Source organism: Nestor notabilis, unplaced genomic scaffold (assembly GCF_000696875.1).
Source record: "Nestor notabilis isolate BGI_N333 unplaced genomic scaffold, ASM69687v1 scaffold22535, whole genome shotgun sequence".
NCBI lineage: Eukaryota > Metazoa > Chordata > Aves > Psittaciformes > Psittacidae > Nestor > Nestor notabilis.
The window spans coordinates 1-23,865 of NW_009930053.1; the positions used below are offsets into that span (position 1 = coordinate 1).

Sequence of the window (23,865 nt, forward strand, 5' to 3'; positions counted from 1 at the left end):
GAGCGGGGACTTCGGGCGCGCTCGGCTGCCCGGAGCACCGGGGAGCACCGGCCCGTCTTCTCATTCCCCCGCGGTTCTGTGCGAGGGGAGGGCTGCCTTGAGCCGGGTGCTGGCGCTGTGTCAGCCGTAGTTTTAACAAGCGGTCGGCAGTGACTGCGGCCGCTTCGCCTCCCCTCGTCTCAGTTACTATTGTTGAGTTATTCCCTGAGCCCTTGGAGAGCTGGAGATGGTTCTCATGGGGATTTGCTAAGGTAGGTGAGCGTCGGTACCACCTCACGGAGGAGAAAATGGGCTCTGAGATGTTAATTGTCTGCCTGAAGTCTTGCAGACAAGTGGATTTCCTCCTTGCTTTCATAGAAGGATGTTTCCTTGATTACGTGTTGAAGGAATAGCCACATGAATAAGTGATGTTTGTGATACAAAGGTCGCTGTTGGCTGGGGAGGGTGATGTGAGGTAGCATAAAGATGGGCAGAAACTGGAAGGGAGGTTGGAAGAATGGAGGTTTTCACTTATTCTGCTTCAAGCACCTTCAGGTTCCTCTTGCTTTGTCCCAGGCAGGGAGGAGGGAGAGCCTGAGCGGGCTGTGAGAGCTGAGGATGGTCCTGCTGGGAATTTCCCCGTAGCCTTCTCTTTTGTACAAGGCAGGGAAGGCTGCTACCGGCTCTGCTGGTGTCACGGGAGCTCTCTGAAGTCAGTGTGAATGCAGCACTCGTCTCCCTTCGAAAGGCTCCCGGGGACTCCTCTGGGTGCAGGGGTGAGGGGGAGAGGCACAGGAAGGGTGAGTTTGTCCAAGCAGTTGTTGAGAGCATCTGAGGAGGCAGCGCTGGGGAAAGGGGGGTGAGCCCAGGGCTGGTCCTCAGGGGGTGCAGAGCAGGTGCCATTAGTGCTCTGTGTGTCCTGTTGATGTGCCTGAGGGTAGAATGGATGGTGCACATGGGAGAGAGCTTCAGTTTGCTCCGTTACATGTGGGTTCTGTGTTCCCGAGCAGTGACTTGTGTCTTTCCTCCCTTTCTGTCACCATAGTAAAAGCTCCTGGTCAGCGCCCAGAGAAGCTGTGGCTGCCCCATTCCTGGCAGTGTTCAAGGCCAGGTTGGACACAGGGGCTTGGAGCAACCTGCTCCAGTGGAAGGTGTCCCTGCCTGTAGAATGGCTGCAAGGAAGGGCTGAGTTAACTTACTCTTAGAGCCAAGTGCCAAAGTTAATTCCAGAAACAGGCTTCAGGGTCTTCCCAGGGAGACCCCGCAGACATCAGGGTGGTTGCTGCTGCCCTCGGAGGCTGGATGTGCCCAGGTGTGAGCCAAGGGGGAGAGTGGCTGATGCAGGAGGGGTCGATTGTGCTTCTGCAGTCACTGCTCTCATTCAGCTCCTTTTCTCCTAAGAAAGGGTCTCTTGCAAGTGTGTGTCTGCATTTACTCATAGAGTAAAATCATCAGGCTTAGTCAATCCCAATTATTTTTGTCCCCGTGCAGCGGGTTTGTCTCGATCTGGAGTTGTGCACAATTGTTGTGCTGCTTGTTGCTTCACTGTGTGTTTTCCTGGCACCTCAGATGCACGACTGTCACTGTGAGGTTCTTGCGTGTGTGTGTTTTGAGCTGGAGGTAGTTGGTGAAGGCCACAAAGGTGCCTTCTGTGTGCTGGAGGTCTGAGCCTCACCAGGGCTCTGCCCTGTGAGTTTTGACCTTGCCTGGGACATAACTTGGCTTGTAGCATCTCTCAGATGAGTTATGGCCTGGCCAGGCCCGTGAGCTGTGCAGATGTTTTGGCACTGGGCTGTGTTGTCCTTGCTAAGCTGCCGCCTTCATCTAGAGAAGATGAAACATGGGAAAGTGAGGATCCTGATGAGAGAGGCCCCTGGCTTCACCTTGGGCTGTGGGCTGTGTTTTAGGAACCTGCACTGGGCATTTCCTTCAGATTCCACTTCCCGAGCTCCCCACCTGTTGCACAGCAGCAGCATTCCCATCTCCTGCTACCAAATGTGTTTTCCTGGCAAAGCTTCCATGGTCCCGCTCGTGCCTTCTCTGTTGCCGGGTGCCGCCTGAGTCATCGTCATCCGCATGCAGAGAGCCTCATTTCTGCCAAAGCTCATCAGAAATTTCATCTTCTGCAGGCTTGCAGGTCTCCTGAGCACCTCCTGAAGTTCTGGCCTTCTCCTGTCACCTTGCAGGCTCTTAGTGCAGGGGTGGCACTGGCGTGGTTTGGGTTTATTGGGTAGTGCTGTGCTGTATGTCTGGCACTTCAGTGACAAATGAAGTGAGATAATTGCTACAGGTCAGTGGCTGCTGTTGAGCGTGATGTAGGTCAGGAGTGTGGTGTCCTTCCAGTGCTTCACCTGCCCAGGGACCTTGTCCTACTCAAAGTGTCACAGAGTCCCCTTTTACAGGATGGGACAAGGCACAATGTAGTGGAGCACAGAAAACAGTTCCACAGTGCTCCGAGGCAGAGCAGGACTGGAGTCCAAGCAATTTGAAAGAGTGCTTCCCACTCGCTTCCCAGATGAAGCTTGTTGCTGGTTCTGATGCCATTAAGGTGTGCTTAGAATAGATCTGAAACCCTCCCTGGTAAGGAAAAAGAGAGATCTGATAATTTAGTATTAAAACATTTCTGTAGGTGCCTTGTGTTTGCATCTTGGATACAGTTTACATTTTAACCCCCTGATATTCATGACTTTTTCTTTCATCCTGCTCCATTCCAGTAATTCTGGATGCTCCGTTGACCCTCACTGGTGTCTGGGTCAATCGTACCTTTACCAGCCTCAGAGTAAGGCAGAGGGAATGCGATGAAGAGGAAGGGGGCAATAAACACAGATGATCCTTTCGGGACAGGCTCTGTGGGTGGCTGCTGGGATCCTGGAGCCCCATCTGATTTCTCCTCTGCTCCCTGTGGTATCCAGCTTGTAGCCATGAGCTGGTCTCGGCTTTAATTCCCTCCTGGCTTGCCCAGACGGTGTCAGAGGCAGGGTAGAGCTGAACCCTGGCCCCTGCTGAGCCAGAGCAGGCACCAGGCTGGGGGCGGCTTGTTCCAGCCCAAGCCTGTCTCGCTTGGTCAGTCCATTTCCTCTCCCTTTCCCCGCTATCTGTGTTTGCCAGCCCTGACTGCAGAGCTCCTGCTTGTCAGTGGGAGGGCAGCGGGTCCCAGAGCCCAGCGCTGCCGGCCCTGCGAGGACACGCTGGGGAAGGCAGCAGTTGGGTTTATTGTGGCTGCAGCATGAGCTCAGGAGTCATCCCAAACCAGACCCCGGGTTTTTGTGGTTGTCAGGGGGTCAGGAGGAGGGGCTGCAGCCAGGAATACCGTGCGATTACACCAGAGCTGATGCTCAAACCCAGCCAAGCTGCTGCTGTCTTACACCCTTTAAAGCTTGGTTTTCACTTCCCAGCCTTCCTGCCGTGCTGGAGCGGGGCTGGTCACCTGTGGGGACAGTGGAAAGGGAGCGAGGAAGCGGCCAAGCCTGGTACTGGGTTTGCTGCTGCTGGTGTATGGGGCCTGCTTGGTGTTAGAGCCCCCGTGGAACTGAACCTTCCAGCCTCACCCGTTCCCTGCTCCCTGAAATCAGGGTGGAAGCTTTTTTTTGCTGTGCTGTGGCCCGCAGGGGAATGGGGAAGAGGGGAGGAGTGGTGTGACCACCCTGTGGGTGCAGTGAACGGTTATCTCAGTGTCAGAGCTCACCCTACCCTAACTCCTGGTGTGCAGAGCTGGCAGAAAGCCAGCCCCGGGGCTAGGGCTGTGCCCCCCTTCCCTGGCAATGTGGAGTTTCTGACACGGGGGTTGGCTGGGGGGGAGCAGAGCAGTCAGCTGCGAGCCCGCTGGATGAAGCGTGGCACAGAGATGTGTCTTCTGGTGCCTGAGCAAAGCCAATGTTTTCCTTATTGCAGATGAAGACAGAGGCAGAGAGTGGAAAGTGGCTCAACAAAACAAGCCAAGAACAGCGCTTCTGAATTCAATCTGTTTGATCTCCTGCCTCTGCAGCCTTCCCAGCCTTGGCATGAACATGTTCAGTGCCGTTGCCCATCCCTGATGTTACTCCTGTTTTGGTTGTGTGTTGATGTTTCTTCTCCTCTTTGTAGGAAAGGCTGAGGTACACACTGGTCCTGCTGTTGTTGCTGCACTGTACAGACTCCTTCTATGTACCTGGGGTGGCTCCTATCAACTTCCACCGCAATGACCCTGTAGAAATCAAGGTAGGATGAACTTAGGTGGAGCTGTGGGTCTGCCTCCTTTGGCTTTTCTTGTGTTTTTTTTCCCTTCTTTAGATCATAGCAGCTAAATGGGACTAGAAAGTGAAATTTGGGGATCCTGGTACTAAATTGGGGGCAGGCATTTTCTCTTCACCACATTTGTGTGTTGGGGGTAAGCAGCCCTCAGTGGTCACTGTCATCATCCTACCCTGCAGTTCCCAACATGATTCTCTTCTTTACTTCTGAAATCTACTAAATTCCTCCAGCAGCTGCACCAAAGTCCTCAAGATGAGGCTGTGTCTGGGAGAAGAACCCTCTTTCTCACTATAGCTGTGAAGTGAATCTAATCAGAGGTTTTTCTCCAGCATTATACTGGCTCTCGGGGTGTTTTTAGAGGGTGGGCCTTCAGGTGAATGGTAGAATAAAGACGTGGTTTGAATCAGACCTTTTCAGTTTTCTCTTCTACCTGCTCATCTGCTTGGCTCACGTTGTGTCTTCGAGTCCAGTGAAGTCCATGAAAAGCCCTTTCCAAGTGCAGGTGTTTGTCCTTGAGCAGATCTTGCAGGCCTGGCTGGCTGCAGAGCTGTTCCTATGCACTGTTGCTGGTAGGGAATGATGGAGCAGGAGGAGGCCAGGCTTCCTTTCCAGACATCAGCAGTTTGTAGCCCATTTCATTTATTTCTCTAAAGCTGTGGCCTCGCCTCAGCAGAATCCAGCACCCGTGGGGATGCTGAGGTCGGGGCTCCCGCAGGAAGCACAGCACAGTTTTCTCTTTGGCCACAGGCTGCCAGATGTAGGCTATTTTTAAGCAAATGAGACTTGTCTGTGGCTACAGCGAGCTTGGAGCAGAGGGGGCATTGGAATGGCTGTTCTCAAAGGGATTTCAGGAGCCAAATGCTTCCTCAAGTGATAAGGCGAGTCAGCGATTGCCAGCGCTCTTCCAATAAATGAGCTTGGCAGCATTACAGACACTTCTATTCTTCAGAGCAACTGTGGCCTCGGCTACCGTGGTGCATCTCTGCACTTCCCTTGTGGCATGTGACTGGTGGGAACTCTCCAGAAATGCTTGGGGTTTGTCACCATCCGTTGCTTTCCTGATCTGACGGCTCTCTTGGGAGATAAAAATTGCCAAACTCTTCCTGTTGCTGGAGGCCAGACCTCTGCATCCAGCCTGGCACGGCTGCTTTTTGAGGACTTCACTGCAGCCTTGTATGAAACGTGAGCCTTGAGTCTCTTTTGAGCCTTTTATTGTTTCTTGGGGCTCTGAGTCATGAGTTTGTGAAACCAATCCCCAGTGCTTCTTCCTTCAAGTGTTCCTCTGTGAATGATTTGCTGCTAAACTGTAGCATAGGGAATGTACAACCAGGAACTGTGCAAAGGAAAGAGAGTTGGAGCTCTCCCAGGAACATCTGTCTCCTTTTTAATTATTTAACAGCTTCAAAAGTGAGCGTTATGGGAGGTGTCTTGTATCAGCTGCTGGCTGATGCTGAGAGGAAAGAGAACTCAGTCCTTTCATGGGGATAATCCTTCTGTTCTTCCTGCAGGCTGTGAAGCTCACCAGCTCACGAACCCAGCTACCATACGAGTACTACTCACTGCCCTTCTGCCAGCCCACCAAGATTACATACAAGGCTGAGAACCTCGGTATGTGCCTGATGAACAGCGTGTTCCCAGCAGTCAGTGGGCTGCCGTTCATGAGCTGTGTGAGGGTGTTTACAGGAGTAAGAGCAATTGCAAATGTCATCTCTAATAAACTGTTTGTGGGGAGCCTGCTTCCTCTAATCCATTATGTGCTGGCTGTTTGCAAACTGGGATGTCGCTGTAGTGGCAAGGGGAAATGCCTTTCCTCATGGAGGGCTTGTAACCTGCTTCAGAAGTAGGGCTTGATGCTTCCAACAAAACAGCTGAACTGTCCTTCAGTTTATCCTTGCATCTGTGCTACCAGAGCAGACGTGCTGTCATCCTTCCCGCTGTGCTGCACTGCCCACCCAGGGCAGGGGCCGTGGGGAGAAGCTTGGCTGTCTCCAACCCTGCCCTTGTTTTCCTCTTTTCCAGGTGAGGTTCTTCGGGGGGACCGAATTGTAAATACCCCTTTCCAGGTCTCCATGAACATGGAGAAGAAATGTGAAGTTCTTTGCAACTTCCCCAACAAGCCAGTCACCCTGACGGTGGAGCAGAGCAAGCTGATCGCCGAGCGGATCCGGGAGGATTACTATGTCCATCTGTGAGTCGCTGGGAGCGGGGGTTTGTGTCTGTGGGGACTCTGTGCTGTGGCCAGGTCTGATCTGCACTCTGTGTTTTCAGCATCGCTGATAACCTCCCTGTGGCAACACGGCTGGAGTTTTATTCCAACCGTGAGGAAGAGGAGAAGAAGAAGGAGAAGGATGTGCAGTTTGAGCATGGATACAGGCTTGGGTTTATGGATGGCAACAAGGTAGAGAATCCAGATGCTGTCTGAGGGGTGCCTGAAGGGGATGTCTGTCAGGGGGTGTTAGAAGTCTGACAGGGAGTATCAGATTTGGGAATGCAACCAGAAGCTTTCAAAAGAGTGGAAATAATGAGAGAGAGTTGTCTCACTGGAAGAAGGGGGTGGCTGCCACATGGTTGAGATGTGAGATACAGTGATATTTTTCAGGCCAGAAGTAGACCAAAGAATTGTCCCTGCTGCTTGGGGGGGTTGGGGTTTACCTTTTCAACATCTCTGTTCTCTCCTCTTGTTCCTTTAGCAGGCATAAGCCTGATGTTGCTTGGTAGCACAATGTATCTGGGAACAGTTGGAGTCTTTAGTTTCCTTCACTGAAGCTGCTTTCTGAACTTGTTCCTTCTAAACCTTCCCTGTTCCTCCCTTGGGGTGCTAACGTTTTATTTAATGTCGATCTGTTTCAGTTCTACCTGCACAACCACCTCTCCTTCATCCTTTACTACCACAGAGAGGATGTGGAAGAGAACCAGGAGCACACCTACAGGGTTGTGCGCTTTGAAGTGATTCCCCAAAGTATTAAACTAGAAGGTAAGAGACTCTTCAGGAGGGGCACAAGGGAGAGGAGTCTTGCAGAGCCAGGAGCTGAATGCCACTGATGCGTCAGGGGCACAGAAAGGAGAGAGTCCAAATTACAAGATCAATAAACCCTTTTGTTATTAAGGAAGTACCAACAATGAGAGAGATCCTTGAAATGGAATCCATGGAAAATTGAATTTAAAAGTAAAGGTTGGGGGGAAAACACTCCTACCCCAGTGAACCCAATGGGAAACATGCATTGAAGGGACGTTGCTCATTGTGTGGGGCATCCCTCTGGCAGCAGCAGCCTCTACTGAACAGTTCTTGTTTCCCAGCATATCATGTGGAACAGAGGATTTGTTCCCTGTCTCGATCTTGGTTTCTGAGCCTCTGGCTTCAGTTAAGGAAAGTTTCCCATGTTTGGAGCAATTAGAGCCCAGCACCTTATGGGTGCCTGGGATCAGGATGATCCAGATGGGAGGTGGTGATGGAGGGATGGGCTGACCTAGTGTGTGCAATGTGCTCCCTTACAGACTTGAAGGCTGATGAGAAGAGTATGTGCACCCTGCCTGAAGCTACGGGCTCTGCCCCTCAGGAAATAGATCCTTCTAAGGAGAACCAGTTGCTCTTCACCTACTCTGTCCACTGGGAGGTGAGGGACAGGAGCTGGCTGGCAGCTCACACCCTGCTCCACGTGTCTGTCTCGGAGGTGTGGTGGGAGGCACTGGGAATGTGCTGGTGTGAGAAGGACTTTGTTATTCTTTCAGGAAAGTGACATTAAATGGGCTTCCCGCTGGGACACGTACCTGACCATGAGTGATGTGCAGATCCATTGGTTTTCCATCATTAACTCAGTTGTTGTCGTCTTCTTCCTTTCAGGTGAGTGAGAACTGGGGAGGGAGAAGCCTTTGCCATTAGTGTGCAGGGAACTTTCTTCAGCCTCAGCTGCAGGAGCCTTGAGGATGTGGCCATGTCTGAACCTGGTCAGAAGGGGCAGGAAAGAACCATCAGCACATGAAACCTCCCATTCAGGCAGCACCCTGTGGTTTACCCGATTCTGCTGTCTGAGTAGGGTAGTTCAGGGAGTACAATGTAGTTAATGCCCATCTTGCATGTCCATATTTAAGGGGAAAAAAACCCCAGAGTGCCCAATTCACTCTCTGCTCCCTGGGGGTTTGTTTCTGTCCCTGCTGAAGGCTGGGGAGATGGGTGGTGAGTCGAGGCCTCCAGTCCTAGCCAGAACTGTGTGTTGGTGGGCACTGTGTAGCTGCACAGTGTGAGCAGCACAGCCACGCAGCAGCCTCTGAGCTAACCTCACTTTGTGCTTGTTTCAGGTATTCTCAGCATGATCATCATCCGGACGCTCCGGAAGGACATTGCCAACTACAACAAGGAAGATGATATTGTACGTGTGTATTCCTGGGGCTGAGACCAGAGAGGGAGGGAAGCATGGGAAGCACAGATGAGGAGGAATCTAGGATGAAGACTTGGATGTCTTGTCTCTTTCTTTGCTCCTGTTTTGCTTTGAGCCCTGGACACAGGAGGGACAGTTGTGTCATGTGTGGTCACGACACCTTTGGCTGTTTGTGCACAAGAGCAGATTATGGTTCAGGTGTCTGCAGCTCTAAGTAATGACTGCAGACAGGTCCCTAAATGTGTATCCTGGCACTGGCAGTTCTGGTCTTAACTGTTCTAAGCTCAAGAGGAAAGAATTTTCTTAACCAGAGTGATAAAGTTCTGTAGAAGAACCAAATACAGGGAAATAACCTCAGCCTGGCTGTGGTAGGACCTTAATTTCTACTGATATATCACACCTGAATAACCTTCTTTTCCTGTTGTTGCTGCAGGAAGATACCATGGAGGAATCTGGTTGGAAACTTGTGCATGGAGATGTCTTCAGGCCTCCGCAGTATCCTATGATCCTCAGCTCTCTGCTGGGTTCTGGAATTCAGCTCTTCTGTATGATCCTGATTGTCATTTGTAAGTGGCAGGAGTTGTGTGGGGTGGCTGTAAGGAGAGGACCGATGTGGGAGGGTGTGTAGCTCCCATTGACACTCCTGGGCTGGAGTGGGGTCTGTGCTCGGCATTACTGAGCCTCTCAGTGGCACGTCCCAGCTGAGGCATCTTTTTGTCTCTCTATTTCCTGTAATCAAGACACAAACCCTGGTTCACAGGGGGCTGAGAGGCTCCTGCACATGTGCACTTTGCTTCTGAGCTGCACCTGCTCAGATCCCCGGGGAAACTGAGGTGGAGGCCGGGTCTGAGATCAAAGCCGGGGCTTCCTCCCTCTGGCCAGTGCTGGAGGCTGTGGATGTCTTGTGCTTTGAAGGAAATGAGGTCTGTGCAGAAGGCAGATTCCAGGCAGCTGTGGTCCGTGTATGGGGAGGCCCCTGTTCTCCAGATGCTGCTGAGCACACGTTCATCAGAGCTGCTTTTCTTTGTCCTCTTCCCCTCGGCAGTTGTTGCTATGCTGGGGATGCTGTCGCCTTCCAGCCGGGGTGCACTGATGACTACAGCCTGCTTCCTCTTCATGTTCATGGGGTAGGTGCCTCCACTGCTTCCCACAGCAGTGCTGTCCTGCCGGCCCTTCTTGGGCACAATGAACACGGGTTTTCTCTGTCTTGGCTTGTTTCTGTGCAGGGTTTTTGGTGGGTTCTTTGCTGGCCGCTTATATCGGACTCTGAAAGGACATCGATGGAAGAAAGGAGCTTTTTGTGTGAGTCTTGTGGTGTTCTGTGCTGTTATCCAGGTTTGCTGATCTGTGGATAAGCTCCACACATACCTGCAGGTAGCTGGACATGGCCTGGCTGTACTGTAGAGATGTGGTGTGGGTCAAGTCCTTGTAGCTTTACATGAAAGAGCAAACACCAGAGCACGTACTACAGCACAGCAGGAGGATTGTCAGAGATCCTCCCTGCAGCCCTTCCACTGCCTGTTAGTGCTGCAGGAAAAGGGATGGTTCCTCCACGTGTGCCTTGTCCCAGCAGTGGACCCATTAAAGAGAAACATCTGAGCAGCTGGGGGCTTTCCCTGACCCTCTGTTGCTCTTGCAGACAGCTACCCTGTATCCTGGCGTCGTCTTTGGCATCTGCTTCGTCCTCAACTGTTTCATCTGGGGGAAACACTCCTCTGGAGCGGTGGGTACCTTCACCCTGGAGCCTGCGGGCTGGGAAGAGGGTGACTGGGCTGTTGGGTGTCACTTGGTGTCACAGCATCTCCCCAGATGTGGGTGTCAGTGCAGCGGGTGACCGGAGGGTTGGTCTGGCTGGAGACTTGAGGCAGGTGAGCTCTCAGCCTCACGTTGTGGCTCGGTGTGATTCCAGGTGCCTTTCCCAACCATGGTGGCCTTGCTCTGCATGTGGTTTGGGATCTCCTTGCCCTTGGTCTACCTGGGTTACTACTTTGGGTTTCGCAAACAGCCCTATGACAACCCTGTTCGGACAAACCAGATTCCCAGGCAGATCCCGGAGCAGAGGTGGTACATGAATAAATTCGTGGGGTGAGTGATGCGTGTCTGGTGAGTTCAGGCTCCTCCTCTCGGTCTCCTTGTGCTGCTGAATGTCGCCTTCTGCTGGTCTCTGGGCACAGCCAGATGGCAGATGGGTTTCCTTGAGCGATGTGATACCAGGGACATGCCGTGACTGGTGCCTGTGGCAGTGGTACGTGCTCAGCAGTGGAGCAGCTGTGCCACTTACTCTGTGAAACTTATTCTGGTGCCCTGGGGCTGTAGAGCCTCTGCTGGAAGTGCTCTGTGTGGTCACAGGGGACTTCTAATGGCCACACAGTCATACTGTGCTGCTCATGATTTTCCTCTCTCGCTCTATAGGATTCTCATGGCTGGAATTCTGCCTTTTGGAGCAATGTTCATTGAGCTGTTCTTCATTTTCAGTGTAAGCATTTAACCCTCTCTGCTCCTGAGTAGGATTCCTCTCGTGCCAAAGCTTTTGAAGGGAGGGGGTTTCCCCGGAGCAGTCTCCTGTTCCTGCCCTGGAATAGGGGGTAGCAGGTTCCCTCCAGGCTGTTTCAGAGCGAGCTGGGCTGGGGGTCTCTTTGGAGTGTTTTCTTGCTGAAGGCACCTGGAGATGTCTTCAGGATGCTCCTTGGTGATGTGAAGGACAGTGGTAGAGCTGAAAGCTACTGTAATGTTATGGCAGGAAGGGGTCCTGGTCTGGAGGCACTCCCTGAACCATACCAGCTGCTGCTGTTTTAGGGACAGGGAGGAATTTGCTGTTCCATTGCTGGGGGATGGAGGGAATGAACAATTTACCTCGGAGCTGTCTTTGGGCACCTTTCTGCAACCAGATTCCTCTGAAATGCCATTGTGAAATGCATTAGATCTGCAGTTCCACGAGGCCTCCTTTTCCCTTGGGTTAACTGCTAGAGTTAGTTAATCTCACGTTTGCTGCTTGATCTCAGTAGCGTGGAAACAAACCTCTGCTGTGTCTTTGTTTCAGGCAATCTGGGAGAACCAGTTCTATTACCTTTTTGGCTTTCTCTTCCTGGTGTTTATAATCCTGGTGGTATCGTGCTCCCAGATCAGCATTGTCATGGTGTACTTCCAGCTCTGTGCTGAGGTGAGAGCTCCATGCTTGTAGGTTCAGTAGCTCAGGTCACGTTAGTGCTGCTGCCCCACAAAAGCCCCAGTGCAGGCCGGCCGCCTGAGTGGGGTTCTTGTTAACACCCTGGACTTGAAGGAGAATTGGAGCTACTCAACACCTGCTAGGCTGGGAACTGTGGCTTCATCTCAGGAATTTTGCTGGGAGTGGGTGTTTTGAGCTGACATCTCTTCCCAAAGAAACGATTTTATTCCATCCACATACAAAATGAAACGTGTGGCCAGAAGTGAGCCGTGTTCCTCAGTAGTTGTGATCTTCACTTCACTACCAACTTTGTGCCCTCTCTGTTTGGAAACATTTCTGTGACAAAATAATTCCCCAGCCCCAAACTGTAGCTTTCTTTTGAATCACAGAATCACAGACTGGTTTGGGTTGGAAAAGTCAATGCTCATCCAGCTCCAACCCCCTGCCACGGGCAGGGACACTTTCCACTAGAGCAGGTTGCTCCAAGCCCTTGTGTCCAGCCTGGCCTTGAAGGAAGATGGGTGTTCTCCCTGTCCCAGAAAGGTCCCAGCTCCTTGGGGCAGTGGCACAGGGAAGGAAGCCTGTGGGATAATGAGGCTTTCTGCCCCGTCAGGATTACCGCTGGTGGTGGAGAACCTTCCTGGTGTCTGGAGGATCTGCCTTCTACGTGCTGATCTATGCTGTCTTCTACTTTGTGAACAAGGTATTGTCCTTCCTCTTGTATGAAAGTGGATTTGGGAAAGGATAGATCTGGGGAGAAGGTTGTAGGTGCCCTGACTGTGGGTGTTCCCAGTCCCTGCCCCGAGGGGATCTCTTTTCAGTTCCTTTCAAAAAGAAACCAAGTGGAAGGTTTCCTCCCTTTGTCCCCTTGCAGAGGGCACTACCTGGTTTGGGGAGATAACTCTTATTACCTCTGCTTGATTTTGCTTGTTTGTTCCTCTTGTTTTAGCTGGATATCGTTGAGTTCATTCCCTCCTTACTGTACTTCGGCTACACTGCCCTCATGGTCCTGTCCTTCTGGCTCCTCACTGGCACCATTGGCTTCTATGCAGCCTACATGTTTGTCCGGAAGATCTACGCCGCAGTGAAAATAGACTGAAGGTGCAGAGACCCAGCAGGAAGCAGACACCTGAACATGTGTCCTGGGAGCCAAGGGGACATCCTCTCCCAGCTCTTTTAAGGAAACAAAATCCCGTGGGAGAGTGACAAGAGAAATAAATAACTCCTCGTTTTTTGGAATGTAACTTTGGCACAGTGTACATGGATTCTGGGCTACTTCTGGGGGGAAAAGGGGTCTGTAGATACCTTACGTTTTAACTTTATTATCCTGTTCCATATTTGAGGGAGTTTTTTAGCAGAGAAATATCCCTCTGTATAAGTAAACCCCCTTTTTGCTAATTCATCCTTTGTTTTTTATGTTGATGACGAATGGATTTGGGACAGCAATGGAAACACTTGTGAAGCCGTTTTCTTCCAGCCCCATGGGTGCTCTAGGATTCAGGGAGACTCTTCAGACAAACACCAGACTGGGTTTCTTTCCTGCCTTTGTGTCTGCACAGAAGAGGGAGCTTGACTACGGCAAAATCCAAGGAGCCCGAAGGGTCCAGAGCCAGGCCTTTGGCTTGTTTACAATTCAATGGAGGTGCCATTCGGAGCCTGGGAAGTGCAATTTCACCCTGGGAGTGCTTGGGAACTGCAGCCTTCAGCGTCACTTCTCCCTCCCTCCAGCCTGGGCCGGCACAGGCCGCTTCGGATGCTCCACTGCTGGGATTCCCTCGCTCGGGCGGTGCAGCCACTGCAGCAGGATGGAAGCGACGTGGTGGTGCTGGTGCTGGAACCCAGGACTGGGAGGAAGCACGAGGTAACTACAAAGGTTTGTTCTGTCCGTGGCTCTGCTCCGGGAGGTTTCCTTCCCGGGAGCTCCACCGGAATCACACAGAGCCCTGCGAAGACACGGCTGTGCCGCTGCTGTCACATCAGTGCCAAGCAATGATGCAGTACTGGGCCTGAGCGTGTGCAGGGATGGAAGGATGGGCCCCAGGAGCACTCCCATGGCCAGGGGCGGGCTGGCTCCCTGCCTGCCCTCTGCTCCAGCTGCCCTTGCTGCTCCCTCCTCCTGCTCTTAGATTCTCTACCTCCAGGGAACAGAAAACGCGGGCGCCCTCAGCTGTACTTTGTCCTTCCCCACAAGCGGCGCCTCGGGATGGCCGGTGTGGGCTCTCCTGCAGCTCCTCTCTTCCCGTGGCTTCATGCCCGAACCAGCCCATGGGAAGCTCTATCGCAGAGAGGTTAAAGGTGGTTTCTGTTGTTTTGGTCACGTAAATGCTGTTTCCCTGTGAAAGGTCCCAGGTCACAGCAAAGGCTCCCTCCAGCCCAGAGCAGCCGGTTCACTCCGAGCTGCAGGGGAGGTGTTTAGTGACATCTCTGAACGTTGTGCTCCTTGCTGTTGTGAGCAGCAAGGTCTCCGACGGACCAGGTGACACCCAACCCAGAGCTGTCCCGAGCCCCCCTGCTGCCAGCACTGATGTGGCCCCATGAGGGCTCAGGGGATTTTTGAACCCTAGTTGATGGAAGGTTCCACCAGGCCCCTGCAGGGACCCACCTCTCACTGCTGGGGAGCAGACTCCTTGACACCGACCCCTCCAGCCTTCCCAGATGGCTTCTTTGGCCTCCATGGCGCCAAAGCCTAATCCACCAGGAAGGAAGGATGGGAAAAGGGAGCAGGGGATGCCTGAGCCAACTGTGCTGTGGAGTCCTGTGTCGGTTCTGATTTGAGATCCCTCTCTAGCTTTTGATTTTTCTTTCCCCCTTTTCTGCCCTGCCCCAGTGGAGGGGCTCTGCCAGCATTGATTTCATTTCTAGCCTCTCTCCCAAGTGTTTTCTCTGTATTCTTTGTAATTTTTAATTAATGTCTGTATTCTTTGTGTCCTATTGTAAATAAATCTGCCATTGTCCTGTTGTCCTGCTCTCTGCCTTCTCCTAAGCCACCTCTGGGGATTGTCTTTTCCTCAGCACCCGCGTGGTCTTTGACGTGTGGCTTCAGCAGCAGAGCCTGGAACACACCCGGTTCTCTTTGTAACGTTTTTCTCCTGGTAAACGTGGCTGAGCTTTTGGCCTCTCCTGGTGTGGCACATCCCGTGTGCTGCTGTGTGCTTGGATTGAGCACTTGCATCTGTTTCTTGCTGGGCTGCTCTCATGGGCTGCCTGAGACTTCAGCTTGTCCCGGTGTGTGAAACGTGTTGCGTGACTCACACAGCACCAATGGCTGGAGCAGCTGGATCGGGACAGCAACAGGCTGGTGGTGCTGAGGAGCAAACAGAGGTGGCAGCATGGAGGTGAGAGTGGGGGTAGGATGGGAGCTGCTGTTTCCGTCCTCCCAGTAGCACTCTGGAGGTGTGCTGGTGCTGCCGGAGCTGGATCTTCAGCGATGGCTTCCAGCTTGGTCCCCTTCCCAGTGCTTGTGTGTTGCTGCTGGGGGGTGGGTGGCAAATACCTGAATCCAAGCTCAGCAATCCCTGGAATAGTCTGTAGGGGAAATGCTGCCACATGGCTGGTAACTGCAGTGAACCTGAGAGACCAGAACTTTCTGTCTACCAAACACTGCTCTCCCTGACAGGAGGTGACAGTCTCGGCTGTCCCTGTGTCCCCAGCAGGGCACTGAGTCTGGTTTTGAGTCTAATTCTTTGCTTGAAAGAAACTTATCTCTGTGTGGATTCATGGAGGGACCTGGACCTTTGCCTCAGGATTCTGTTGCAAATCAGCCCAACCCTTCAGAGCACAGTATCCTCGTGGCTCCATCCCCTCGTGCACAAGGGCCCTGCACACACCCCACACCCCCACACCCCCCCAGCAGCTTTCCTGGCTGCAGCCACCCCCAGCCTGGCAGCTTCCCACTGTGTTACCCACAGTCACACTGGCAGGAGCTCGTCTCAGCCAACTCCTCCAGATTCTCCTAATGGCTCAGGATGTACTTCCTAATGGACACTTGGAACGTGCTTCCTGATGGACACAGTCCCAAGTACATACCCGAGATGCTAAAAGTATTTTCTGTGAGCAGGTAAGAGTTCACTGACCAGCTTCAGGAAATCAGTTGTGAATTGTGTACTTACTGTTTCCAATGGGAGCAGCCTCAATAGCTTTAGACCTGCTGACACAATACTTGCAGGGTACAAACTGCTGTGGAACAGGCACTTGGAATCCACTTCCCAGCCCAAACGCCTGGCACGAGCTCCAGTGTCGCATGCGAACACGCTCCCTGTGCTGGCCTGGCCCTTCCCTGCACTGACCCGTTGGTGCCGTTCTGCTGTTGGAATAGCTGGGAAAGCAAATCACACGTGCAAATAATAGCAAAATGAAATCTGTTTATTCTTTGACAGACTACTGGTAGGAAAAAGCTGCCTGGCTCTAATTCAGCTACCTCTGCTAAAGGAATTCCAGTGCTGACATCTGTCAGGGTACAATGCAGGCACCAAGCAAGCGAGCTGGATGTTCCGGAACGGGGAAGGTGTGTGGTGGCATTGCATAAATCTGGGACTCCTCCATTGCAGGAAGGGATCAGTTCTCACCATTTATTACTTTAAAAAAGAAAAATACTACTAATCCTCTCACCTGGAGGCAGGGAGAAGGTTTGCATATACCTGGGAACAGTGTGGAACTCTTCACTTTGCAAAGAGAAAAGCAACAGGAGACAGGCCTGAGGTATTCAGTGGTGGTAAACAGAAGACTGGCTGAAATGCCCCATTTACCTTTTCTGTTAGAGAACAAGAAGGCACTCGTTGAACTTTGAAGGCAACGTTTTCCAGTGGAGAGAGGAAGTACTGCATTTAACTCAGGGGATCATTGCCACAGGATATTGCTGAGGTAAATAAATCTTATATTACATTTTGATACAAAAGTAGTATTTGCAGCATTGCTGGCTAACCTAACACAACTGCTCTATGGTTGGAGATCAGTGGATCACTAAACAGTCATTCTGGGAAGAATTACTAAGCTAAATTCAAAATAACATTCTGGAGTAGAAGGGGAGAAGCCAATGGGCAGTTGAGGCACAGCCACCGTCCCGCTGAGGGCTCCATGGCAGGGAGAAGGGATGTTCTCTGGGGAGGGCAGCATCAGCTTCACCCGAGGAGCTGAGACACACGGTAGAGGTAGATTTTGCATTCTCTGCATTTATAGAGAACAATATTGACCAATTTCCTGGTTTGTGTTGGCCTACAGTGGCTCCTCCATGCTGAGGTATGGAGATCTGCAGTAACACATAGTGGGCTTGACCTCTGTGTGTTACCATCTGCAGGACCAGTGCCCAGGGAAATGAGAGCAGGAGATGATGCAGATGGTGAATGGCACCAGCAGTGGGCTGGCACTTCCCAGTGTAACCCTTGGCAGTAGGCAGGCTGTGGGAGAAGGTAAGAGGAGGGAAAAGGAGCAGGGCTTTAACTTCAGGAGGCAAGGCTGGGGAGGGAGAGAACAAAAAGGCTGGTGGAACCAAATCCTAAGTGAGAGGGTGGCTGACTGCAGCCCAAACCCTCAGCCTTTGTTAGAGTATTAGTGTTGGGGGGAAAGCTTCAAATACACTGACAGAGTGTACATGAAGCTGGGACCAATTTTTCCTCCTGATACCTGGATGTGATCACCCTGGGACTGAGGTAAATCATACCTTGAGACTGCTTCATGGATCAGCCAAAAGGGTTCTGACCTCACTGAACTGCTGTGGTAAAAACCCCACCTAGAAAGTCATCCTCTGCTCCTCCTCTCACGGGACCCTGCGGCCTGTTCTCACTGACAGTACTCGATGCCCCAGCCCCAACCCAGCTTTCCCCCCTCCCCAGCTTTGGTTTCCAGAACAGATGCACCATCTGCCTGCCTGTGGGAAAGGTTTCAAAGGGCTCTACCCACACCCCACGTGAACAAGCTCAGCTGCGAGCGCTGCTCCATCCCCTGGAGATGTGGACAGCCGGAGGGCCAGGCGGGAAGCGGTGGCGCAGGGGCTGCAGTGCTCCAGAGGCAGAGGGGTTCCCCATGGGGGAAGAACATGAGCAGTGAAGAGAAATCAGTGCAACCTGACTTCGTTGTGTAAACAGTGTTCTACCTACACCGGGGATCATCCATCCTGGTGTATTCTGGTGCCTCCTATTTTTGCAATGGCAGGAACAGATCTGAGCTGTGTAAACAATGGTGCTGTGCTGAGTTTAACCTGACGGCTCTGAAGTTGCTGTGTAAACGGTCTCGTTGCTTAACACTGATGTGGAGTAGGCTGCGTTGGGTGGAGTAAGCTGTTAGGTGATGGGATGAGAGGTAGTGGGGAAGGTCGGCCTCTTCCCCGTGGCTTCATACAGGGTGGGTATCCTGACTTCTCCTCCTCCCTGGGGAGGTGCTGGCTGCTGGGCCAGAACTGCAGTGTGGGAACATGAAATGGAAACTGGACTCTTCAGAAGTTTAGCCCATGATGAAAGAGTCTCAACTCCTCCTCAGGGCCAGTCCCTTCCCCAGGGGAGCACGGGCAGCTCCAGGGGCTCGGGGAAGGTCAGTGCTAAGCGCGGCTCCTGGTTCACAGGTTCAAAATGACATCAAACAGGTCCAGTCTCTCAGCTGAAATCTTTTCACTGTACAGGACTGGGACTCGCAGGGGGATATCTCCTGTTCCAGTCTACAAGTGCTCCCTCCAGAGATCAGAAACAGCTTTGCAAAGCTTTCACACCCCACAGGGAAGTAAGAGTTGTGCGTTTTTAAGGCTCTCCGCTGAAGGGTGACTGAAAGATCTGTTCTCCAGTGCTGTTTCCAGCTTATTGGAAAGCCTGGTGGAAACGTGGCAGCGTGGTTGTGCTCAAGCTGGAGGTGAAGACAGGGGGCAGTGAATGAAGGGGCCCAAAGTTCAGCGAGGCCCCAGCTCCAGGAGATTCTTGAGGTTGGTGTTGCAAAGTGGTAAGCAGTGGCTGTGTCTCCCCCTGTGAGTAGCCCATGACCAATCCTCCTGAGGAGACAGGTGGATTGCAAGGAGGAAGGTTTAGGGGGAGGAAGCCAAGAAGATGAGAGAAGTCCATGTTAGCAGCACAGAGAGCCTCTGAAAGGTTAGCAGGGCTCTTGGAAAGCAAAGCCTCATCCAGGGGGGGTGGCTGAGGCGAAGAGGACTGAGGCTCACCAGATGAGAGAGACAGGCTGCCAGGGAAGTCTGACAAGAAGCTGTCCACCTCTACTTTGGGTAGTTTCTCAGGCAAATATGAGGTAGATCCAAGCTGATACTTTGGAGGAGGTTGCGGTGGGGAGGAGATGGGAGAAGAAGACTCCAGAGGGTAGCTCACTCCCATTGGAAGAGAGTTAGGAACCAAAGAATGGGGCATCCCTGAGCTTGGCATGGTTTGGAGATGTGTGCTGTACATGCCCACGGGCAGCATGCCCGGGAAGCTCTTACCACCTATCATGTCTCTGGATGCCATGCACAGGACGGGACTCAGCTCCTCTTTCACTGCAACAGAGGAGCTGCAGCTCAGGAGACCCAACATGTCAACTGGCTCCGTCTTAATCTTCAGCAGTTCCTGGGAGTGGCTTTTCTTCATGTGCCTGGTGAGATGATCCTTCCTGCCAAACCTCTGGGCACAGTACTGGCACAAAAAGTCCTTCCGCCCCGTGTGCACCACCAAGTGTCTCCGCACGTCCTTGCGGGTGTAGAAGCGCCTGTCACAGTGGTCACACGGATGCTTCTTCTCCTTGGCTCCACCAGAAGCCCGCCTAGAATGAGCCTTGAGGTGCTCCAGCAGGACCTGGGTGCTCTCGAAGGTCTGGAGGCACACCTTGCAGCTGAGGTCCCCGCTGGCCGCCGCGTGCATGGCCAGGTGCCGCCTGAAGCCCAGTTTGGTGTTGTAGTTCTTGCCGCACTCGGGGCAGTGAAGAGCCTCCTTGTTGGGGTCGTGGGTCTGGAGATGGTTCCGAAGGTGATCCTTCCGGTGAAACATCTTCTCACAGTACATGCACTGATGAGGCTTCTGAGCAGAGTGTGTGGCCATGTGCCTTTGGGGAGAAGAGCAGGAAAGTTCAGGCCAGTGACCAACCCCCAGGAGAACACGCGCTACTTCTTCACCATCCCTCCTTGTTCTCTACACTTTATGCCTCACAAATCCCAAACTGCTGCCACTGACACCGTGTGCAGACACAGACCATTGCAAGGAACAGTTACAGAGCCCCCCCAGCATGCATCACCTCCACACACAGACACCTCAGTCACCTACTCAGCCCCTGTTCTCCCCGCTGAAGCTGTCAAAGGGGGAAGGACAAAGGAAACTTTGGGAGTTTATGACAAGAAATGCCCATCTGCTGCTGAGGTGGCCTCATGTTACCAGGAGGCATCAGACTGTGGAGGTATCTGTATCCACAGCCACTGTGGGCTGATTTCATTTTGGTATCTTGCCCTCCCTGACACTGTGGTTCATCTAGTTTCAAGTTCCTCGTGATCACACAGCTGAATTATTCTATGCTGCATTTCAGTACAGAAATGAGAACTCTGCTCTTCATGCTAGAACAACATCTACCACAGAAATATTCCTGCCATTAAAGGCAGGGCTTATGAAATGTGAATGCTGTTCTTGCTTTTCATCTTGTTTTTAATCTGTGAACTTCACTTTCTGCTTCAATTTCCTCCTTAGTAAAACAGAAAACAGCTTCAGCTCAGGATAAAGAATTATCTGAGGTTCTCAGGAAGGCACTTAAAGAGATGCCAAGTGCAGTAACGTCTGGGACTCGGCTGCTTCTCAAGGTAACCAGGGCATTCCCCCTCCTCCTCCTTCTCAGAAATTCAAGCAAAGCCCACGATGGGGGGTTTTCCCCTCCTCTAGCAGGGCAGCACAGCTCAGAGATGCACCCAGCAGTCACCTACCTATAGAGCTTGTACTTGGAAGCAAAGGCTTTGCCACAGTGCAGCTGTGGGCAGTTGTATGGCCTCTGCTCGCTGTGAGGAAGTGTGTGAGTTCTCAGCTTGTCCACGGTCGTGAAGGGGCCCTCTGATATTTCACACTGGCATTTTCCCTGACTTTCTGTCTCTTCACCTCTTGGTCTCGGGACTAATTTCCAGCCTGTCTCTTCCTCCTCCTGCTTTGCATCTTGAATCCAGTTGGGAACACTGGGAAAAAATGCCGTCATGGCAGATCTAGTAGAACATGGCCATGTCCAGCAGAACTCGAGCCTGCGCGTGTCTTGCTGTGATGTTGTCCCAGTGCAGTTTCCCGCTGGATCCCTCTGTGACCAAACTGCTTTAATAGCAAAACATCTCCACCTGGAATCACAGAAGGCCTGGTGTTGAGACTCTGCCTCCTTCACCCGCGCACACAAACGCGTGAGCATTCAGCAAAGCACCATAAACGTGTGGAGATGTGTGTTCAGAGACACAGCAGCTCCCATCCCCTGGAAGCCTTTGGCTCTTTTCTCCCTTGACCCATTACCTGAACTAATGACCTTAACCTTTTTCTGAATTACATCTCTGCCACTCTTAAGAGCCAGTGTTACCTGTTAGGTGCAGCTCCTCCTGAAATGTTACAGCCTGGTGTCTCTTTGCAGCTCTACCTACCTCACCTTCCCCCCTGTGTTTTGTGGATCGCTTCTCATTCCCTTTTTTTCATTTTCACAGTCTATTCTTACTTGTTCTTGATCTTTCCTTACATGGAATTTCCTTCTAGAGCTTCTTAGAGAAACCACGGTTCTCTTGTATGGGGTTTTTTCCACCCACTCTTCTACCAGCCTGATACACTGGTGAGACCATCTCTTGGCAAACCAATCTCACTACCACACGTGTGTCAACGGGGCTGGGGAAGAAAACCTGCTGTTATCAGCAACTCTGCACCTCTTTCAGGAAGGCAAGAGATGCTGCTTCTCTCCAGGGTGCAATTAGTCATTCTATTCTCACTTGTCTGCTGTGGGGCAGAGGCTGCCGCTCTGGATTACAGTTTTCTACAGTAATGAGCCACTTTTACACTCACCCATTGCTAATGGAAGCTCAAATTGTTTCCTCTTCAACATCTACCCCCTGTATCCTTTGCTGATGAAGATCTAGGTTAATCTCTCTTAACAGGTTCTTCTTGAGCTGTTTGCCTTGTTGGCAAAGTACTGCAGTTCTAAAGGGTCCTACCAACACCTAAGCTGGTAATCTGAAATGAAAACCTCAGAGAAGAGCTCTGCCACTGCACCTAGCTGCTCGAGCAGCTCTTCTTAAAATAGCATCAAACCCTCGAGCTCTTTCTCACTCCATGATTGCTTCAGAGGGAGGAACTTCCTGCCTGCACAGCAGCACGAGTGCCAGTTGTGGGCAGGATGTGCAACTGCGAGGGAACAAACCGACCCTGGTAGGAACCTGCCCCACGGCAGGTTGTGAGGAGCTGAAGCGGCAACGGCTGTAACTGCACCTTCCCTCACAGTGCCCAGAGGGGTTCCCTTGGGATGGGAACATGGGAAAACGGGATGACTCTGAGAAAATGTGTCACCGTGAGGTTTGTCCATTCAGAACAGAAGTGGGTATGACCCTGTGTGATGGGACACACTCCTGCTCCTCAGTGTGCAGAGGCGCTGCAGCTCAGAGCACTCTTCCTCTGTACGTGTTTGTGGCCGTGAATATGTCACCTGTGTACAAGATGTGTGTTGGAAGAGAGAAGTGTTCTCTACCTCCTGCTTCAGAGCTGCACACACGTTCCAGGAGCCTCTGCTGCTTTCACCAGGTAGTTGCTGCCTCCCCTCTGAACGAGCCCAGCCATCTATGCCAGCTTCAAAGCTACCTGCAAGGAGACAGAGTTTGAGTTTTGCTGTCTTGAAGTGAGATGCATAAGCTAATGCCTTCAGAGCACAAACCCAAACGAGTTCAGATATGGTAATCTCTAACTGATTATTGCAAAAATTCATCATCTTCCTTCTAAAACTGTAAGGGTCTAGCAAGAAAAAGGACTTTCTCTACCTATTCTAAAGTCTAAATGCATGTCCTAGGTCACCCTGACAGCTCCAGAGTAAGAAAGGAAAAACAAGGTGAGGGTCTTGCATCCTGTCGGTGCCACACAGTAGCTGTGGAAGGTTAACAACATAATTCACACTTGGCTGGAAATCTCTGCCTGATCTGAGCAGTTAGTTACATTTGTGAGAAACTCAATTTGTTTTCTTACTAACATTTCCCCAAAGAACGTTCCCAACATGCTCCTGTTCACTGTAACTCTGCAGCCACCACTTCACCTGCAAGTGTTCAAAGAACATCTTGTACCTCAGGAGGTAGGTACCAGCAAACAATAAATCCACCTCAATCTACCTGCATTCCCACTTAGAGGAAATGTTTCATCACTACAGTCATCAGTGTTGTGCAAATTGCAGCTACAGGAGCTCGAGTTAGCTGATGGACTGTAGCTATGAGACGCCAGCCACTTGTTGCACAGAAAGCAATGAGGTGGGTCTGTGCTGGTACTTCGTACAAAAAAACCTCTCAGGTTCCCAAGCAAGTCCCTGGCACCGAGTCCTGCTTTGGCAGCTTGTCCCAAAGTGTGGGTCAATGATAGAGCACTTCTGCACAGCTCCTGCCCCTCGGAGTCACTCCGGTGACATGGAGCAACATTCCTGAGCTGCAGGGAAAACCTGGTGACCCAGGCTGGAAGCAGGGCAGGGAACTGCCAGGTTAAAAATAACCAGGGGGAAAACTACAAAGGAGCCTGGACAAGATCGTGGGCAAAGCGGGAACGGCAGCGGCGGGAGGCAGGGACCCGGCCTGGCAGCGATCCTGCCCAGCCCTGGCACCACAGGGCTGTGGTTTCCCTTTCCTAACGGGATCCCCTGTGTCCGACATGGATTTGGCTGCTCCGGCTTCTACCTGCTGCGTCCCGCGGTCGCTCTGCCAGGAGCTGCTCCAGTGCTGTTGCTTTTCTTCCTGCAAGGACACAGCCTTGGCCTGGGGACCCCTGTGTCCCCTCAGCCCCCACCACCCGCTTCTGCCCCGCACGGGCCCCGCTGTTCTGCAGCTGCGTGACTGGCTGAGGGAACCTACCCAGCTGGAAAGTCACTTCTTCAGGCAGGCAGGTCAGCACCCCCTCAGGTTTAGGCTTATTTTAAGTAGTTAAAGCATCAACTTGCTCAAGCAGAAGGGACCAGTTCCATGGAGAGAGC

At 52.1% G+C, this 23,865-nt stretch overlaps 2 protein-coding genes across 2 annotated transcripts; one reads left to right on the forward strand and one right to left on the reverse strand.

The window, feature by feature from the left end:
- Window positions 1-4,062: 4,062 nt before the first annotated feature.
- TM9SF4 (transmembrane 9 superfamily protein member 4) lies at window positions 4,063-13,228 on the forward strand (the record flags this gene model as incomplete). Its single annotated transcript, XM_010015260.1, has 17 exons — window positions 4,063-4,176; window positions 5,718-5,817; window positions 6,229-6,397; window positions 6,478-6,607; window positions 7,060-7,183; window positions 7,705-7,823; window positions 7,939-8,050; window positions 8,506-8,576; window positions 9,019-9,151; window positions 9,631-9,712; window positions 9,812-9,887; window positions 10,225-10,308; window positions 10,495-10,670; window positions 10,998-11,061; window positions 11,626-11,745; window positions 12,365-12,454; window positions 12,701-13,228. Coding segments are annotated over 17 exons (1,914 nt in total), but the record flags the coding sequence as incomplete, so codon positions are not given.
- A 5,305-nt stretch (window positions 13,229-18,533) lies between these two features.
- Window positions 18,534-20,880, reverse strand: PLAGL2 (pleiomorphic adenoma gene-like 2). Its single transcript, XM_010015259.1, has 2 exons — window positions 20,618-20,880; window positions 18,534-19,755 (listed from the first exon to the last, which is right to left on the reverse strand). Exons 1-2 carry the CDS (start codon window positions 20,878-20,880, stop codon window positions 18,534-18,536), a joined length of 1,485 nt encoding a protein of 494 aa, XP_010013561.1.
- Between the last annotated feature and the right edge of the window lie 2,985 nt (window positions 20,881-23,865).